This window comes from Lissotriton helveticus, chromosome 5_1 (assembly GCF_964261635.1).
Source record: "Lissotriton helveticus chromosome 5_1, aLisHel1.1, whole genome shotgun sequence".
NCBI lineage: Eukaryota > Metazoa > Chordata > Amphibia > Caudata > Salamandridae > Lissotriton > Lissotriton helveticus.
In genome coordinates, this window is record NC_136065.1 from 1,079,018,015 (window position 1) to 1,079,035,453 (window position 17,439).

Consider the following 17,439-nt stretch of genomic DNA (forward strand, 5'->3'; position numbering starts at 1 on the left):
GCCTTATTAGTGACAATCCAGACCGAATCCTGATACAACAGGCTGTCCTAGCTTGACAAAATCTGTGCTTCACGCCTTTTTGTGCTCAAAGCACAAAACCCAAAATGCATCAGGTTCTTACCATACCTTTGTTAAAGATTGGGGTGCAAGGCCTCTGTTATATTTAGTACACAAATGCGGAGCATTGTGCATTGCCGCATACTTGCAGAAAGGTTCTCAAATGCGCCGGCTACTGAGGATAAGTGGTGGGGGATGGTTAAAACTAAGAAAGGGAGGAGAAAAACAGAAAGAAAAATGCACTTACCTCCCCCCTGGCTGGCTCTCCTCTGTCTTCTTACTCCACGACGCAGGAACGGGAAACACCCAGCTCCCATAGCCAATCACAAGCGTGCCTTATAGCAGTGGTTCGACGCTCAGACTGGGACTGGGAGCCTGGGCATGTTCCCCACCAGACTGTGTAATGCAGCCTGGTGGGGAACATGCAAAGTGCGCATGACTGTTTGGCAGGCCCAGCTTTAGAGTGTGTTCTACACTCCTCTCCTCTGCGGCCGGCACAGCCCGTCCCGCCCGCACCTTTACAGCCCCAGACAATAGTGAAAAATAAAATGAGAATAACATTGTTATTATCATTTTAATTTTCTTTTGGGATGGAGGAGCTCCCACTGCTTGCAGCGGTAACAAATTAGAGATCTGGCCAGGGGGGAACATTGTGAGTTGATCAAAGGGTCAGTTAATGCCTCATATCAAACATGTCCACCCCATCACACCTCCTCCACAGACTCTACAATAGTGAGTAATCCACATGGTGTAAGGAAATGCCTCTTTTTACATGTACACCCCCACATTTTTGGACTGATGCTTCTGGTTTATCGACTATGAGAGTGCACTGAGGCCTGCTAATCAGACCTCAATGCCAGTGTTCTAACCCAATACACATTTTTATGTCAAATTGACTTTCCTCCGCTGACTTTCTTATAAGTCCCTAGTATATGGCACCTAAGGTTTGTAAGGCAGAGTGACCACCCAGGGCTGCAGCACTGCTTATGCCAACCTGTGTGTGACCATGTACAAAATTTCTCCCAGCCTGCCACTGCAGACTAGAAGTACAATGGAAACATTACTAGTTCGACTTCGCCTTTTAAAATAATAGCTAAGCCCCCCATTTCCCTTATCGATATATGTAAGTTTCCATAAAGGAAGGTCTATCGATCCCTAAGTCAGAGAGCTGTATAATATTAAGTAGGATAGGTATCTATATATATGTCTTAACAGCAACACTTCTAAATTGTTGTTTTGCTTTGGACGGGTAAGTAGCCCTCATTGGCTAACACAGTGTTACAGGCTGACTCATCAGCCCTGCTAACCTATGAATGGGACTACCTAGCAGGGTACTGTAAGGTATCAAATAATTTATTGCATTAAACCTTACTTGATGCCCAAGTCGAATTTACTGTCACTATTGAAGAAGCTTCCCGGTGACTCCAAGGACTGTTCATGGAGCAAGTTTGATTTTCACTCGACTTGACAGCGAATTACTGAAATTTCACACCAACTGAGGGGAGATTTGTACCTCGCATGTTTAAAAAAAATGTATTCGCAAGCAGACGTCTTCTCCGTTAAATTGGATAGCAAGTAGCAATGCTCTTTGAGTGAATAGATCTGAAAGAACCATTCTATGCAATTTCTTTACAATGCAATGGTTCCAAATTGAAGAGTGGACAGATGCTAAGGGACTTTTTAAACAACCGACTACACGTCCTGAAGATGGTCTGGCAGACAATTGCCACAACAGACCGAAACGTCGACTTTCTCATCTATTTCCCTAACAATTGTTGTATAATAGTGAATGTTTTCTATATGTTCAGATTCCTCACTTATGAAAAGATGTGGAATAGATGATTGTGTTCATGATCTGTAGGTACTTTTAAACATCCTCAATCATGTCATATTGTTATATTTGAATGTACCATTTTCAACTTTATCCATATTAAAAAGTTTGTATTTTTGGAAATAGATTCTCCCGTGCCTTTGAAATTTTCATTTTTCATTTTTTCATTGATTGTGTAGATCTCCAATATCTTCACATATGTACAGATTTATTCAAGTGTTCAAGACCATTTGGGTTTGAACATAAAAGCAACTACATACATCTTATACTAGAGTAAGAATTTCCCAAAAAACCATTGTAGGCATCTTTTTACTCATTACTATTGAAGAAATGCAACTTTTCGAAAGTTGCCACTCTGTGACCCAGTTTGTCCACTGGCCTCACGTGGTCTCTGGCCACCAAACAGCTTTTTGCCCACCTGGGGAGTCCTGTGAACAACTCCCAGGCCTAGGAACAAAAGCGGCCTGCTACAAGGTGAGATGTTACCTCCCGTAAGCATGAAGCCACTCAGGGTGTATGCCCAAAAGGCAAGCTCCACTGTTGAATCCACATTTGTTGGCAAATGACGTTCACACTCCTGAGGGGCTGCCTTTTGTACAGGTAGATGGGCTGGAGACAGGGTCAGAGAGGGGAAACCAGAGTCCAAACCAGTTTCCCCGTGAGCATGTAGCCCGATAATAGTAACCACATCATCCCCTAGGACACGTTTTGCGAATGAATATGGCACAACTGGCACTTGACCCTTAGATCACATTGGAACTGAAACAAGGACCGAAGAAAGACGGCCCTGCTCCCCCTCGACTGAACAAAGAGAGGCTGTACATCTGCTGGACTACACCAGCTGCCACTTGGGCTAGTGAAGAGAGGACTGTGCCTGTGGCTTCTGGCTTGGGGAACAATTGTGGACCAACCCCAGACCAAATAAGTGACCCAAATGAACAGTGGCCTGACCCCCTGGAACCCACGCCAGGGTCAGCATAACTGATGTAGCCCCGTTGACAAGTTGGTAGCCACTACGGAAGAATCCCAACTAACTGCCACTGGGCACCCCAAGAGACTGACCCTCGATAGACAAAAGTTGCAACAGAGTCAGCCAGACCCAGGAGTACCATCTGAGTCCAGATTGGTTGCCCAAGACGGACACACGTCCCAACCAAAGGATATCGCTGGGACCGCTGTAGACTGAGACAAGTAGTCATGCCGCTGCTGGCCTTCAATGGTCTCAAAGAGGATTTCTAGGGACCCTAACTTCTGTGGCCAAAGTCACCCCACCTGACCCATGGATCAAGGAACTAACACAAAGGCACTCCTGTTGACGGCACTGCCTACGGAGCATCCTTGAGCATCTTCATCTCCTGCATCTTTGAGCATCAGGACCTCTCCTTTGAAGTCTATGGCAGTCATGCTGTAAAGTTTGGAACTGGATTGGAATATGCTCTGAGGGCCTCGTAACTGTCCAAATCTACCCCATTGGCTCCCTAGACCTTCTCCTTGTTGGATTCGGTCGCTGGAGTAACCAAACTATCTTTTACAAACTTTTCAAAAGTTTACAAACTTTACGGTTACCGGTGCTTTTTTGTGGTTAGATTAAAGATTACATTTTCTTTAAAAATCTTTAAATTGGTGTTGTATTTTTTCATGTTCATGACTTTCTTAGTTTGCTGTTTGGTACTGTTAAATGCTTTTCACTAGTTCCTTTGTTCAAACCTTGCTGCTAGAAGCTGTACCTACCCAGGGTTGAACTTACGGTTGTACAAACGAGCCTGACTAGACCCAAGACAGTTTTTGAGAGTGTATTCCACGGTAAGGCCATACAGCCGGCCATATAATTCACCCAAATCCTCACACATGGGTACTGAGTAGGCATTGTGCAATGGTGCTAATTAACTGACATGCCTACCTACAGAAGCGATGTACAGGTAATAGTTTGAACATGGTCTGAGGTACTTTGTAAAGTCAAAGTAGAAAACAGTTTTTACATAATATCACATCTTTGTTATCTCGCTCTTTGAATTGCATTATTCCAGCCTGCCTTGTGAGAAATCCAGGCTAGAGCATCCTAGTAGAATCAGAAGGTCCTGGTACCCAATTGTAACAACTGGGGTATTTTGCTTTTGGTGTCCTGGAGCCCCTGTAGTGACAACCTCAAACCTTGCACCCAAACTGACCTCTTGTCTTTTAAAAAAGTTGCAAAAAAATCAGCACGAATCATCTCTTCCATTGAGGATAAGGACGCATTAGCAAAAAGAGGGCACGGTTGGGTCACGCTCTGTGACTATGGAAGAAGGCAACCGCAAGCATATCTTAACATTGGAATGAATCTAAAAATGAAAGAAAAGTTTTGTAATTCCGGCAATCCCGCATTTGCCACTGTGGGTAAGACAAAACTTCTATCAGCAGTGCCGCCTGTGTAAAGCTGACAAGGAAAACATCATCGATGTGATGTGTATTTGTCCTAAATTAAAAGACTTGAGGTACTATTTAATACGACCCTCCTTTAGATCACATGGCGTCCGGACATGCAGGCAGGCTGTTAAATTGTGTTTTAACCCTGCTAAAACAAAATTAAACTGTTGGGACGTAAAGTTTTATGAATTAGTAGAAAAAAGACACAAGAGCACTTGAAGACTGTTAAACATTGTATGGACAACTAAGACACTGCTATTAATCAAATTTGTAATACCGAGGAAACCGCGCACCATGAACTTTTAACAATTTTTAGCAATGTTTTTACTGTTTTGTAAAGATTGTAATTATTCATGTACAAATAAAAAATTATTTACTTACTTACTAGTGGAATCAGAAGGTACTGGTACCCAATTGTAACAACTGGGGTATTTTGCTTCTGGTGTCCTGGGGCCCCTGTAGTGACAACCTCAAACTGGGAACCAAGTATCTCTTTTTTGCACTTAACACTTGTGGTAGTGAGGCAGAGCAATCCAAGGATTACTCAGAGGCATTGTAGGGTAGCGTCTCAGAACTCAGCAACATAACAAACAACACTTACTGCATCTCTGTCCAGTCAAGGGTTTTTCTCTTATAAAAAGGAAAAGTAAGTTGTTTAACACAAAGCTCAATACTACACACACATTCACAAATATGTACAGAATGGCTGGTGAAAATTCCTGTGGTGACACCCCCTTACATCCTGCAGGGGGCAAAGAAAAAATAAGTCACAAAGGCGAAGTAACCCTCTAAATGTGTCCTGTTCCCACGTGACCTCTTACAGTCTGCTCATGAGCAATCCTTTTTCAATCTTTATTTTCATTTATGTCACAGGTAACAAGCAATAATATTAACATTGTGTGTCCACATAACATACCGAACATAAGCAGCAGGGCATATTCATCACATTATCACAATCCTTCATCATACACATATTTTAAAATGCTCCAAACACCTGGGCGTCCATCAGGAATAATTTCTTGCTTGGTGTACCACTGGATTCAAGCTGGCCTGACTGATGAAGGGTGTTACCCTGAAACTGGTCGCAGGATGCGCATTTCCAGTCCAGGGAAGACCCGGCTTGGCAGTTCGGACTGGACTGTTCCCATGAGGAACAGGGTCAAGACTGATTTGCATATGACTGGTGCCAAACTGAGGTGGTGTGGTGAGCAAAAGAACAAGGGATTGAATCTGGATATCTTGACTGGGGGTGAATGTTTGCTTCATTCAGCATTCCGTCCATCATTTGTTGCCGCATCATTTTTCTCCCTAAGTGGGATGGGTATGCCCAGAGATGAGTCCCTCTCTTTCTGTGCCACTGGATTCAAGCTAGCCTGGCTGACGAGGGGTGTTACCCCAAAACTGGTCCCAGGATACTTGTTTCTGGGCAAGGGAGGACCCGGCTTGGCAATTTGGGCTGGACTGTTCCCATGAGAAACAGGGTCAAGACTGATTTGCCTATGGCTGGATCCAAACTGGGGTGATGTAGTGAGCAAAAGAACCATGGATTTAACCTGGATCTCTTGATTGGGGTGAATGTTTGATTCTCCAGTATTTGGGGTGTCTTTCATAGATTCACATGCCTGAATCATTCCCCGTCGTCGGAGTAGGAGTCCCACGGTATATAAAAAAGCAGTAATAAGCCATTTGTACATAGCAAATAACAGTTACCATAAACCAGGAAGTGAAGTAGCCTCAGCTACCAATGAAAAAACTTCCACATTAGTGACCATCCAAGTCATTATGTTAGACCAAACTGCAGCCAATCAGGCCACAGCTCCCACCTAGGTATTCTCCCCAGAGACCCAGGCTGTCAGATTTTTTACCGCTCGTCGTGTGATAGGGAGTCTCTCTGAGCTCTGCTCAGTTTTTTTTCTTCTACTTTGAAAGTTTGAAAGTTTCTTTCTTTCCAACATGTCCACATCTAAGTCCCTTTTCAGGGCTTGTGACTCTTGTGGCAAGGCAAGGCTCTTCAAGGAAGACCCTCATTCTCTCTGCATATACTGCTTGTATCCAGACCATCAGGCTAAGGAGTGCAAGATTTGTCGCACTTTTCCAACAAAAACCATCAGGGACAGAGAGGGTCGCCTCCTACTATGGATACAACGGAATAAGGACAAGGACTTGCCACTCTCTGAGGTAGGAAGTTTGGCCTCTATGCCTTCTATGGGATCTAGGAAGAGAATAGCTGAGGGTACAGTAACTACCCCTAAGGCTAAGGTGGCGAAACAGGCCCAGCACACGCTCGCTGCTGAGGAACCTACGACTTCTAAAGTGAAGAAAGCCTGTCAAAGATCTGTCAAACAGCCTGTCATTAAAAAGACTGTCCCTTTATTGTCACCTCAGAGGCCTACAACCAAGGCAGCAGCTTCTCTGCCGGTTTCCTGTCAGACTGCCACTACAGTGACTTCTACTGTGACCTATTCCTCACCAAAACCCTCTTTGGTGGTGTCCTCAGTGTCCTCACCTACTTATGTGCATGTTCAAATTCGTCCCATCTCGTCGACGAAGAAAGTTTCACCTACCGTCGACGAGCCTCCGTCGACGAAGCCCTCCTCAGCGTCGAAAAATCCCTTCCCGTCGACGACGACACTACCGTCGACGAAGAAAGCCTTGCCGTCGACGGCTTCACCGTCGACGAAGCACCCGTCGACGGACTCATCGTCGACGAGGAAAACTCCGTCGACGATCCTACCGTCGACGAAGAAGACACCGTCGACGGCCCCGTCGACGAAGTCGTCGACGACGGCCTCGTCGACGAAGAAGATAACGCCGTCGACGGCCCCGTCGACGGCCCCGTCGACGGCCCCGTCAACGAAGAAAAATGTTCCGTCGACGACGAAAGGTGTTCCGTCGACGACGACGTCGTCGACATCGAAAAATGGATCGTCGACGAAACCTCTCCAGCCACAGTCGTCGACGGCGAGTTCGTCCCTCACAGCAAAGTCAATGCCACAGGACTTCTCGGTGGCCCAAGGGAATCCTATGACGCCAAAACTGTCAACTTGCACAGATCTTCAAGTATGGTCTGCAAAGAGCAATCCCATATCGTTGCCTTCTCCAGCCACCACTGCGGCGATTCTACAACGCCCATCACAGTCTGCATGTATGTCACCACTCACGATGCCAGACAGGCTCTTGGATTCTGACGAGGACTCTGCTGGAGACTTATTTCCGGCAGCTACGAGTCCATCTGACTTGCTCATACACGTTAAGGAACAGGAGGAAGAGGAGCAGGTGGCGCAACACACAGGGTTGGATCCTGCACCCCCATCAGGGACACAAATGCCCATGGAATTATTTAGAAATTTAATGTCCATGTTGGATGATTACTATCAACGTTTTCCGCCCTCGGAATCGGGCGAATCACACATCACTTCCCCCCCGCCTAGAGGAACTCCGCATTCAGTCCCTCCTAACATGGAAGAATCGGTACATGCCCCATCCATGCCGGTACCATCTAATCAACCGGTGGATGACAATTCTGAAGAGGAGGCTCAGGAAGAAGGAGAATTGGATGACTCGGATTCGTCGGAGTATGAGGATTATCAAGCTGACTCCCCTGCTCCAGATGAACAGCCAAAGGCTGAATCACCACCGGTGGATATTGCAAATTTCCATAGGATTATGGATAACGCTACCAAACGATTTCTCATTACCATGGAGACAAAACAGGATGATTGTTTCCTGTATGATTTCAAAAATCTGTCCCAAAGACAGAGCTGGTCGATACTGATCATAGAGTTTATTTGGAAAGAAGGTCTAAAGATCATGGCCACTCCAAACTCTTTACCTCCAGTTTTGCCACGAGTGGATAAAAAATACAGAGCGCCTGCTTCTTCTCCGGCTTGCCTGATTGGACAGGCCAAGACAGACTCAGTTATTGCACAAGCAGCTCAAAAAAGGGCGAAAAACCCATCATCTCAAATCTCCACGCCTACAGACAGAGACGGAAGACGACTCGATACCATTGGCAAAAAAGTTTCCACGATTGCAGCAACCACAGTAAGGGTTGCTAATTCTATGGCGATTCTTGGCCGATACGATAGGCAAATGTGGTCTGACATTTCGCCTTATATTAAGAAACTGCCTGAACCGGACCGGTCTGAGGCTATCAAAATTTTACAAGAAGGAGAGTGTGCGTCGTCCGAGATCATTGACGCTGCAGTGGATGTAGCAGCTACAGGCTTCAGACAATTGGCAGGAGCCGCAGTCCTTCGGAGAGAAGGATGGTTGAAATCTACATCCTTTAGACATGAAGTACAGTCCAAGGTCTTAAATATGGCTTACGATGGCGAGTTTCTATTCGGCTCGCACGTGGATGAGGCTTTGCAGGCCATCAAAAAGGATACTGAAACTGCACGATCTTTGGGCACTCTGCAGTTTCGAAAATCTTCCTTTCGTGGCGCAAGAGGAAGGGGAAATTTCTCCAATAGAGGAGGATATTACCAACAGCGCAACTACACCACTTCTCAAAACACACAGAGGTACCAGCCATATAAGCAACAGCCTTATGGCCAAAGACGTAACTCTTACACACAGCCCCGAGGAAAAGCAACATATCGCGGAAGAGATAACACCAACAAGAAGTGAGGTTCACTTCCTGCCGCCAAAGTGTCCCCGCCAAAAACGAATTGGAGGAAGAATATCCCAACATTACTCAAAATGGTCCAAGATTACTACAGACAAATGGGTGCTGGATGTGGTATCCAAGGGACACATTTTAGAATTTGTAAAAACCCCTCCAAATTCTCCTCCAAAAGGGCCGCCCCCAGCACATCTCAAGGAGCTCTTCATCCAAATCAATTCCATGATTCGAAAAGGGGCAATCGAGAGAGTACCTCGACACCAGAGAGGGACAGGTTTTTACTCTCGTTTTTTCTTGATACGCAAAAAATCAGGGGAATGGCGCCCAATCCTCGATTTGCGTGCCCTGAACAAATTCATCAAAAAATTGACGTTCAGAATGTTAACGCTCCAGGAGATCCTACAGTTTTTGGCAGAAGGGGACCACTTGGCAACACTCGACCTTCAGGATGCCTACTTCCACGTCCCTATCTTTCCCAGACACAGGAAGTTCCTAAGGTTCAGAGTGGCTGGCAGGGATTTCCAATTCAAGGTGCTTCCCTTTGGACTACGTTCAGCCCCGAGGGTATTCACGAAAATGCTAGCACCCGTAGCGGCGCACCTACGATTGCAGGGAATTCAAATATACCCTTATCTGGACGATTGCCTTATCAAGGCCAATTCCTACGCCACAGCAAACGACCATGTACAAAAATGCCTTTGCCTGTTTCAAAGCCTGGGGTTTTCAGTGAACTTCGAGAAATCAGATCTAATTCCATCTCAAAGAAAGTCCTTCTTAGGAGCAACGCTGGATTCCAAGCTCGCCCAGGTCTTCATTTCAAACGAAAGGCAGAAAAAGATCAGAACGATGGCAACCACACTCCTCAGAAAAGAGTACGTTTCTGTTCGGAGATTCAAATCTTTCCTAGGGATGATCTCTTCGTGCATCCCTCTCACTCCAAACTGTCGTCTGAGGATGAGACCATTACAAGAGGAACTCAGTCACCAATGGATGCAGATATCGGGGTCCTTCGAGGATCTCATTACACTGACGCCTCGAATGAAGGACACAATCCTGTGGTGGAGTCAGGCACACAACCTACAAATCGGCTGTGCCTTCCTCGCAGAAGTCCCAAGATTCATATTAACCACGGATGCCTCCCTAGAAGGTTGGGGCGCTCACCTTCAAGGGATGACGATCAGCGGCAAATGGGACGTTCAACAGAAGAAATGGCACATCAATCTGCTGGAGTTACGAGCCATTTTCCTCGCCCTAAAATCCTTTCTGGCAATCCTACAAGGCTCCACAGTGTTGATTCGAACAGACAACACAACGAGCATGCATTACCTGAACAAGCAGGGGGGCACAAGATCAGCCCGGTTGTCTCAACAGGCTCAAGAGATCTGGACTTGGGCTCTGGATCACGACATCAACTTGTCAGCGGTGCATGTTCCGGGAGTAGCCAATGTACTGGCAGATTCGCTGAGCAGATCCAAGAACAGCACTCACGAATGGGAACTGCATCAGCCAGAGCTGGATCGGATCTTCCAGAGGTGGGGTCTCCCCGATCTGGACCTGTTTGCAACTTATCAGAACAAGAAATGTACTCACTTTGCGAGCTGGATTCCCCACAGGGACTCTTGCGGGGACGCTCTATCACTCAATTGGGAACGGATCTTTGCCTACGCCTTCCCGCCAATTCCGCTAATACCCAAAGTCATCAAGAAAATGAGAAAGCAACCGTGTCGAATTATCCTGATTGCTCCACGGTGGCCACGACAATATTGGTTCACGCAGCTTCTCCTTCTATCAGAGTGCGAGCCAATTCAACTGCCCCGAATTCCACACCTTCTAACAATTCAAGAAGGCAAGGTGTTTCATCCAGACCCTCAATCTCTGAAATTATCGGCTTGGCTCCTCAACACCACGAGTTTGCGCACTTGAACATTCCACAAGACTGTCAGGAAGTCCTGGCCAATGCTAGGGCGCCTTCCACAAACAAAACTTACAAACTAAAGTGGAAACGTTTCTGTGTTTGGTGCCAAACTATGAATTTGCATCCAATGACTGCGGAGCCAGAAGCGATATTGCCCTTCTTTTTGCAGCTCGCTAAATCAGGTTTGGCGCACTCAACACTTAAAGTGTTCTTAGCCGCCATATCACGATACCGTCAGGACGGTAAGACTTCTCTATACTCCTCAAGGATAATACAACAATTCTTTAAAGGTTTATTTCGTATGTTTCCACCTGTACGCCGGCCACCTCCATCTTGGCATTTGAATATAGTCCTAGCACAGCTTCTTCGCCATCCCTTTGAGCCTATTCATAAGGTCGATCTCAAGTTCATCACTTGGAAGGTTGCATTACTGCTGGCACTAACATCAGCCAGACGAGTGAGTGACATGCAAGCATTCACCATTAAGCCACCATTCTTGCAATTCACACCTGACTCTGTGATACTACGCACTAACCCGAAGTACATGCCCAAAGTACCATCGGATTTTCATCTCAATGAGCCTGTGATACTTAAGACATTTTTTCCCAATCCGCAGTCACCAGCTGAGCGGACTTTACACACATTAGACATTAAGAGATGCCTTAAATTTTATCTTTCAAGAACAGCTGCCATCAGGAAGACGGATCAGCTATTTGTGGCATATGGCAGACCAAGACAAGGCTCTGCTGTTACTAAACAGACTATCGCCAGGTGGGTCTCATCCACGATAGGGCTCTGCCATCAACAAGCAGGTAAACCCTTACAGACCTTACCTAGAGCCCATTCTACAAGAGCAGTCTCCTCTTCAACTGCGTTGTTTGCTGGTGTGCCTCTCCCGCATATTTGCAGAGCAGCAACATGGTCCAGCAGACACACATTCACAAGGCATTACTGTCTGGATTCTTCAAGCGACACCGATGCCTCGGTGGGGAGAGCAGTCCTGCGAAATCTGTTTCAGTAAGGTGAGCCTCTGGTGTTCTCTCCCACCTCCTTTGCACTCTTTACGCTTTCTTATGATGTTGCATTGCTTTCTTTTTATGCATGATAACTATGTTTTGGCGTATAAGAGCGAGATATTGTATTACTGCTAACTACTCGGATTCAGGCATGTGAATCTATGAAAGACACCCCAAATACTGGAGAAGAACAATAGTTACTTACCTGTAATCTGTGGTTCTCCAGTATTGGTGTCTTTCATAGATTCACATGCACCCACCCACCTCCCCTCAGAGTCTCACCCAGACTGTTATGATATAGCTGTATATACTCTGGTACACTCCAGTGCTACAAAAATCTGACAGCCTGGGTCTCTGGGGAGAATACCTAGGTGGGAGCTGTGGCCTGATTGGCTGCAGTTTGGTCTAACATAATGACTTGGATGGTCACTAATGTGGAAGTTTTTTCATTGGTAGCTGAGGCTACTTCACTTCCTGGTTTATGGTAACTGTTATTTGCTATGTACAAATGGCTTATTACTGCTTTTTTATATACCGTGGGACTCCTACTCCGACGACGGGGAATGATTCAGGCATGTGAATCTATGAAAGACACCAATACTGGAGAACCACAGATTACAGGTAAGTAACTATTGTTCTTCCTTCAGCATTCCATCCATCATTTGTTGCTGCATCAATTTAAAAAATCACAACCCCCTATTTCTGTCTGCTTATTTGACATGAGAGTGTGCTCATCTTATGCTACAACAACCCCCTCCCCATTTCACCAAGCAGTTTGACATAATCTCTCTTGCACAATTCCAAGGCTCCTGGATATAAGTCGCCCAGCATTAAGCTTCCTCCTTCCCTCCTTCCCTCCACCTAACCACTGACATACTGCTAATGATTTTCAGGAAGGGTTGTAACCACCACATTGGGAACTTCCTTAAGAAGTGGGTTTCCTATATTATTACTTTAATGGTGGTCTTCCACACCCCATGCCACCTGCTCCATGATACTTGTGCATTGGTTATTTTGTTGGGTCCCGCCAACAATCATACTGGTAAATTTGTTGCCCCTGGAGCTCGTGCTAATAAATATTTCTCTCAGTTGCTCACGTCCACACACCAACTGGCTGCATGCTGGAGATGCGCCGCCACATAATACAGTTCTAATTCGGGGAGCCCTACCCCCGGTTTTATCCAGCTTTAGGATCCCCAAAGCTCCTCTTATTCATTTACCCACACATACCAAGAAAATCCTAAGGCTGTCAAAGTTTTTATGTCCGTGCTCCTTTGTGCCAGGCATTGCCAACTCTGTAGGGCAGATAAGCAGCCAGGTAGAAGCACCATTTTGTAATGAGCAAACCTTAATCCCTAAAAACACAATACTTGCCCCAGTCAGCCTGATACAACCATGAGGGTGAATTAATAAAAAGTCAATGCTACTAGATTTGTTTGTCAAAGTGTGCCATATTATTAATGTTGTAGAGTATAAGCTTTCCCCTTACAACACATTTCAAATTTGGATAAAATTTATTTGCAAGATAATGTAGTGAATATAACTTTCCCGTACACACACTTTACACTTACCCTAATAGTGCTGCAGTAGGCTTTATTTGAAAAGGTGGGCACTCGCGTTATCACTCAAAGCGGTGTCGGCAGATGTGAGTGAGGCTCCATAAATTAGACTCAATCATAGCACGAGTCCAAATACCAGAGGTCCAAAATAAAAATATCGGTGTGGATTAAGTGGGTCAGAACCCATCTCCATGCACTTTTACTTAGACTGACACTTCTTATTCATTGAGGCCAGTATCAAAGTGTACCCTGCCACAATATTTTGGGGACTGTGTTCTGAAATGTTTCCAAATAACCTGCTTCGACGAAATAATGTCAATGTTTCTTAAATGTTTCGCCTGCACTTGACACCTGTTGGTGCTAAATTGTGGTTGGGTGACATTAAGTGTAAGAACTTTGCGTTTTTCTGATTTTAGAACGTTAGTTACTCCTACTGATCTGGGAAGGTTTGACAGCATGGTTATCCCTCTGGAACATGAAGCATATGACGCTCTCAAGAGCAGAACAGGTAGGATAAGAGACACTGAGTTAGTATTTGCTTTTTTTTAATAGGAATATTTGTCCTTTGCATCAGTTGCCTTTTATGAAAGTGTTTTTGCGTGACTCATCCAAGTACCAGAAATCGAATGCACAGTTCGTATTTAAAGTAAAAATAAAGTTTTCAACTGTATGGTTACTCTTTTTTCTCTTTTTCTAGAAATATACACGTATGTACGTTATCTTCATTGTTTCTTACCAAGAACATAACCGAAATGTTTTTTCTCTTGAAAGTTGATATTAAATGGTAAATATGATTTACATGAAAATATAGCTGTTTTGCTGTAGTGCTAAGAGTGTTTTCTGTAAGTCACATAATAGAGATGACAGATTCGTGCCACAGCATATTAACAACTAAGAGAATACACCCACTTACACACCCAGTCACTCACCCATAGAGCCATTCACACAGCCACTCAGTCACCAATACAGCCACTCACACACAAACACACACACACACTCACCTACCCATACAGGGCCTTAGTCACTCACTCACCTATAAAGCCACTCACACACACATACAACCACGCAGACACCCACTCCGATACAGATAGTCACAGTGCCACCCATATAACCTATATTAGAAACAGTATCATTCATTAGTAGTACAAAAATAATAGTAATTTAACTTATACAATAGCTTAGTATATATCTTTAACTTTCACTTACACTCACTGGATGATGTGATCAGTGATGTCAATTCAGATGATTTCATCCATGATGACTGACCATGTCATCAGTGATGTAATATGTGAGGTCATAAGCAGCGCATTGCGGGGGCGTGAGTTATAGTTAGCGCAAGTAACTTAACTGCTGAATTTCAAAGGTTTTGTACAAGTGAAATCTGAGACGAACTATCATGCCCCATAGACATTTGTATTTTTTCCTTGAAATTCGAACGTTTTTTAAATTCTATTTCCTAACTATAACGTCCCTGTAACCTTTGTTGTTTTCAGTGAATTTACATATATATGACTTAACAGACCATGTATTTATTGTCCAGTAAATCCAGCGAAAAATGTATTTTGACCTTCATTTCTTGACCAGGAGCACATAATATTGTCAAGGCTGCCAAACTATGCCTGTAAAATGTCATCCTAAAGCAGTAATAAACAGGCATATGGATAAGATGTAGGTGTGACCCCAGAGCTGCTGTTTGCTGCAGGCCCCATCGCCAGCAGCATACAACATGTACTCTTTTTTTATAGGATTCCTAATAAACCAATTAATGTGGGGTTTATTAAGAAGCACATGCCAAGTAGGAAAGACAGATTTTTTAAATTCTGTTTTTCTTACAATAAAAATCACACGTGCAATATCATGTGCAGTTGGAAAGCTGCTATCATTATGAAAAGGAAACAACGTGCATTTTTACGATTATTGTATTAAATGCAGAAGGACAAAACTCTGCATATTAAATTGCCAAACAATAAATAATTGCAACTCAGTTATCCAGCTTGTGTAAAAGTGTTGTACATTGTGGAGAGCATGTTCCAAGAGAGCAAAGGAGCACTTGGTCCACAGAATGTAGCATCAAACAGAAAGGCATCCCAGTAGAAAACTAAATTGAACTGTTAATCACTGCAAAATATTCATGGGTTTCCCCAAAAAATAAAGACATGTGTGCTTAAGTGCTTTCATGTTAGAGGAACGAGGTGTATTACCAGAAGTATAAACGGAACATATTTGGAAAATGTATATATTTTACAGCTTGTTTAAACCACCGGATATGCAGCAAATTGGCCTGAAATCTTTTTTGGCATTATAAAGATAACAGCCTTTTCATGGGCCAAATGACCTACAAACCTTCACAGTTTTAAAAAGAAAATGACCGCTCCTGGCATCCCAATGGAAGTTATACTGCTGCCGGTAGTGAAGCATTTTAGAAGATCTCCCTCTGAAAAGCTACCTCTAAAATATCAAGTCATGGCTCTGACAGGCAGCTAAACACACACTTCTATGCATAAATAATATGAAAAGTGCCTCAAAAAACAAAACTGATGCTTGTAAAAGGGTAATGCCTTACAGAAGCTTGAAGTAATAAATTGGCGACACACACTTATAAACTATTCCTTACTTTAGGTTAACAAAAGACACAAATATGGAGAAGCACACGGACTTGATGTAAGAATACAGGAAGCGGTAGAGCAGAAGAAAGAAACATTTATGGAGACACAGCTGGAAATCATGCACTCTCTTGGAGTGTGTCGCGAAAAAGCATAAAAGAGTTCCCAAAAAACGAGAAGTTGTGGAAGAATAGAAGGAGCCAATCAGAGAGGTGATAAAGAGGCTGCAGCATCCTCCGCAATGGAAAAAAGGGATGTGTAACACATCCCTGTACTACGTGACAGGCACCATGTAGTGCCAGTCACTTAGTAGAGGGATCTGTTGGGGCGGCACCACATCCAAAGAAAAGTGCCTGGGGTGAAGAGGGGCCCGCTACGCGTTCCCAATGTCCATCCCTGCCAGCCTTTCGCCATGGAAACGCTGGTGGGGAGGGACCATCCTAATCCCAGCACTGTCAGTCTCAAGTAGCTCGTCGGATGCGTGGCGGTCGAGCTTTCTGCCTGCCTGCACACTGCCCGCTGTCAAGATCTGGCGGGCAAAAATGCTGCTTAAGATGGCGGGGAACACTCGTAAGCAGCAAATTCGACTTTGACAATGCACTCTACACCGGCTCCATGCAAAAACTCCAGCAGAAGCTGCAAAACATCCAAGCCTACGTCGGACTCATCCTGAACATCCCCAGCCACATCACCCGCCACCTGAGAGACCTCCACTGGATCCCGGGCAACAAAACTATCACCTACAACTCCTCACACATGTCTACAAAGCCCTCCACAATGCCAGACTCGCGTACCTCAACCACCGCCTCTCCTTCCACACTCCCACTAGACATCTTTGCTCCGCCCATCAGGCCCTGGCCACCATCCCACGAATCCGCAGTACCACTGCTGGAGGAAAATCCTTCTTCTATCTCACTGCAAAGACCTGGAATTTTATCTCTTCATCTCGGGTAATCTCCATCTCTGCCTCATTTCACGAAATACCCCAAGACCTGGCTCTTAGACTGAACAGCAGATCCTCCCCATTCAGCGCCTTGAGACATTTACTGGTAAGTAGCCATGCTTTACAAGATAGAGACCCTAATGGGTAAGTAGCAGTGTTTTGCAAGAACATTGATTGATTGAGTCACCTCAGAGTTCCATTAATCAGTGTGTCCCGGAATGCCTCAGTGACTTGCAATATCGTTATAAGGTACGGTAGAGGGTACTTTATCCCATATATTAATGCAAATCAGTCACAATTAATGTGTTCTGAAACAATATATTTCTTTTTACAGTAAGATCTTCTGCCCTTCGACCAGCTCAGCATGACACTCCTCCAAAGAGACATCTCATAACTTCAGTTCCAGGTTAGTACCACCTGAATGGTTTCTACGTTTTCATATATTTTCTATCTGATTTAAGAAGTAGGTTATGATAAATGGG

General features: G+C 44.6%; 1 protein-coding gene across 1 annotated transcript in view; it reads left to right on the forward strand.

Moving 5' to 3' along the window:
• The window catches only part of PDZD7 (PDZ domain containing 7), a 790,250-nt gene that overhangs the window by 642,303 nt on the left and 130,508 nt on the right, over nt 1-17,439 (forward strand). The window contains exons 12-13 of the mRNA XM_078643641.1: nt 13,828-13,919; nt 17,292-17,363. Coding sequence (XP_078499767.1) covers nt 13,828-13,919; nt 17,292-17,363 — 164 coding nt within the window. The remainder of the gene's footprint in view (nt 1-13,827; nt 13,920-17,291; nt 17,364-17,439) is intronic.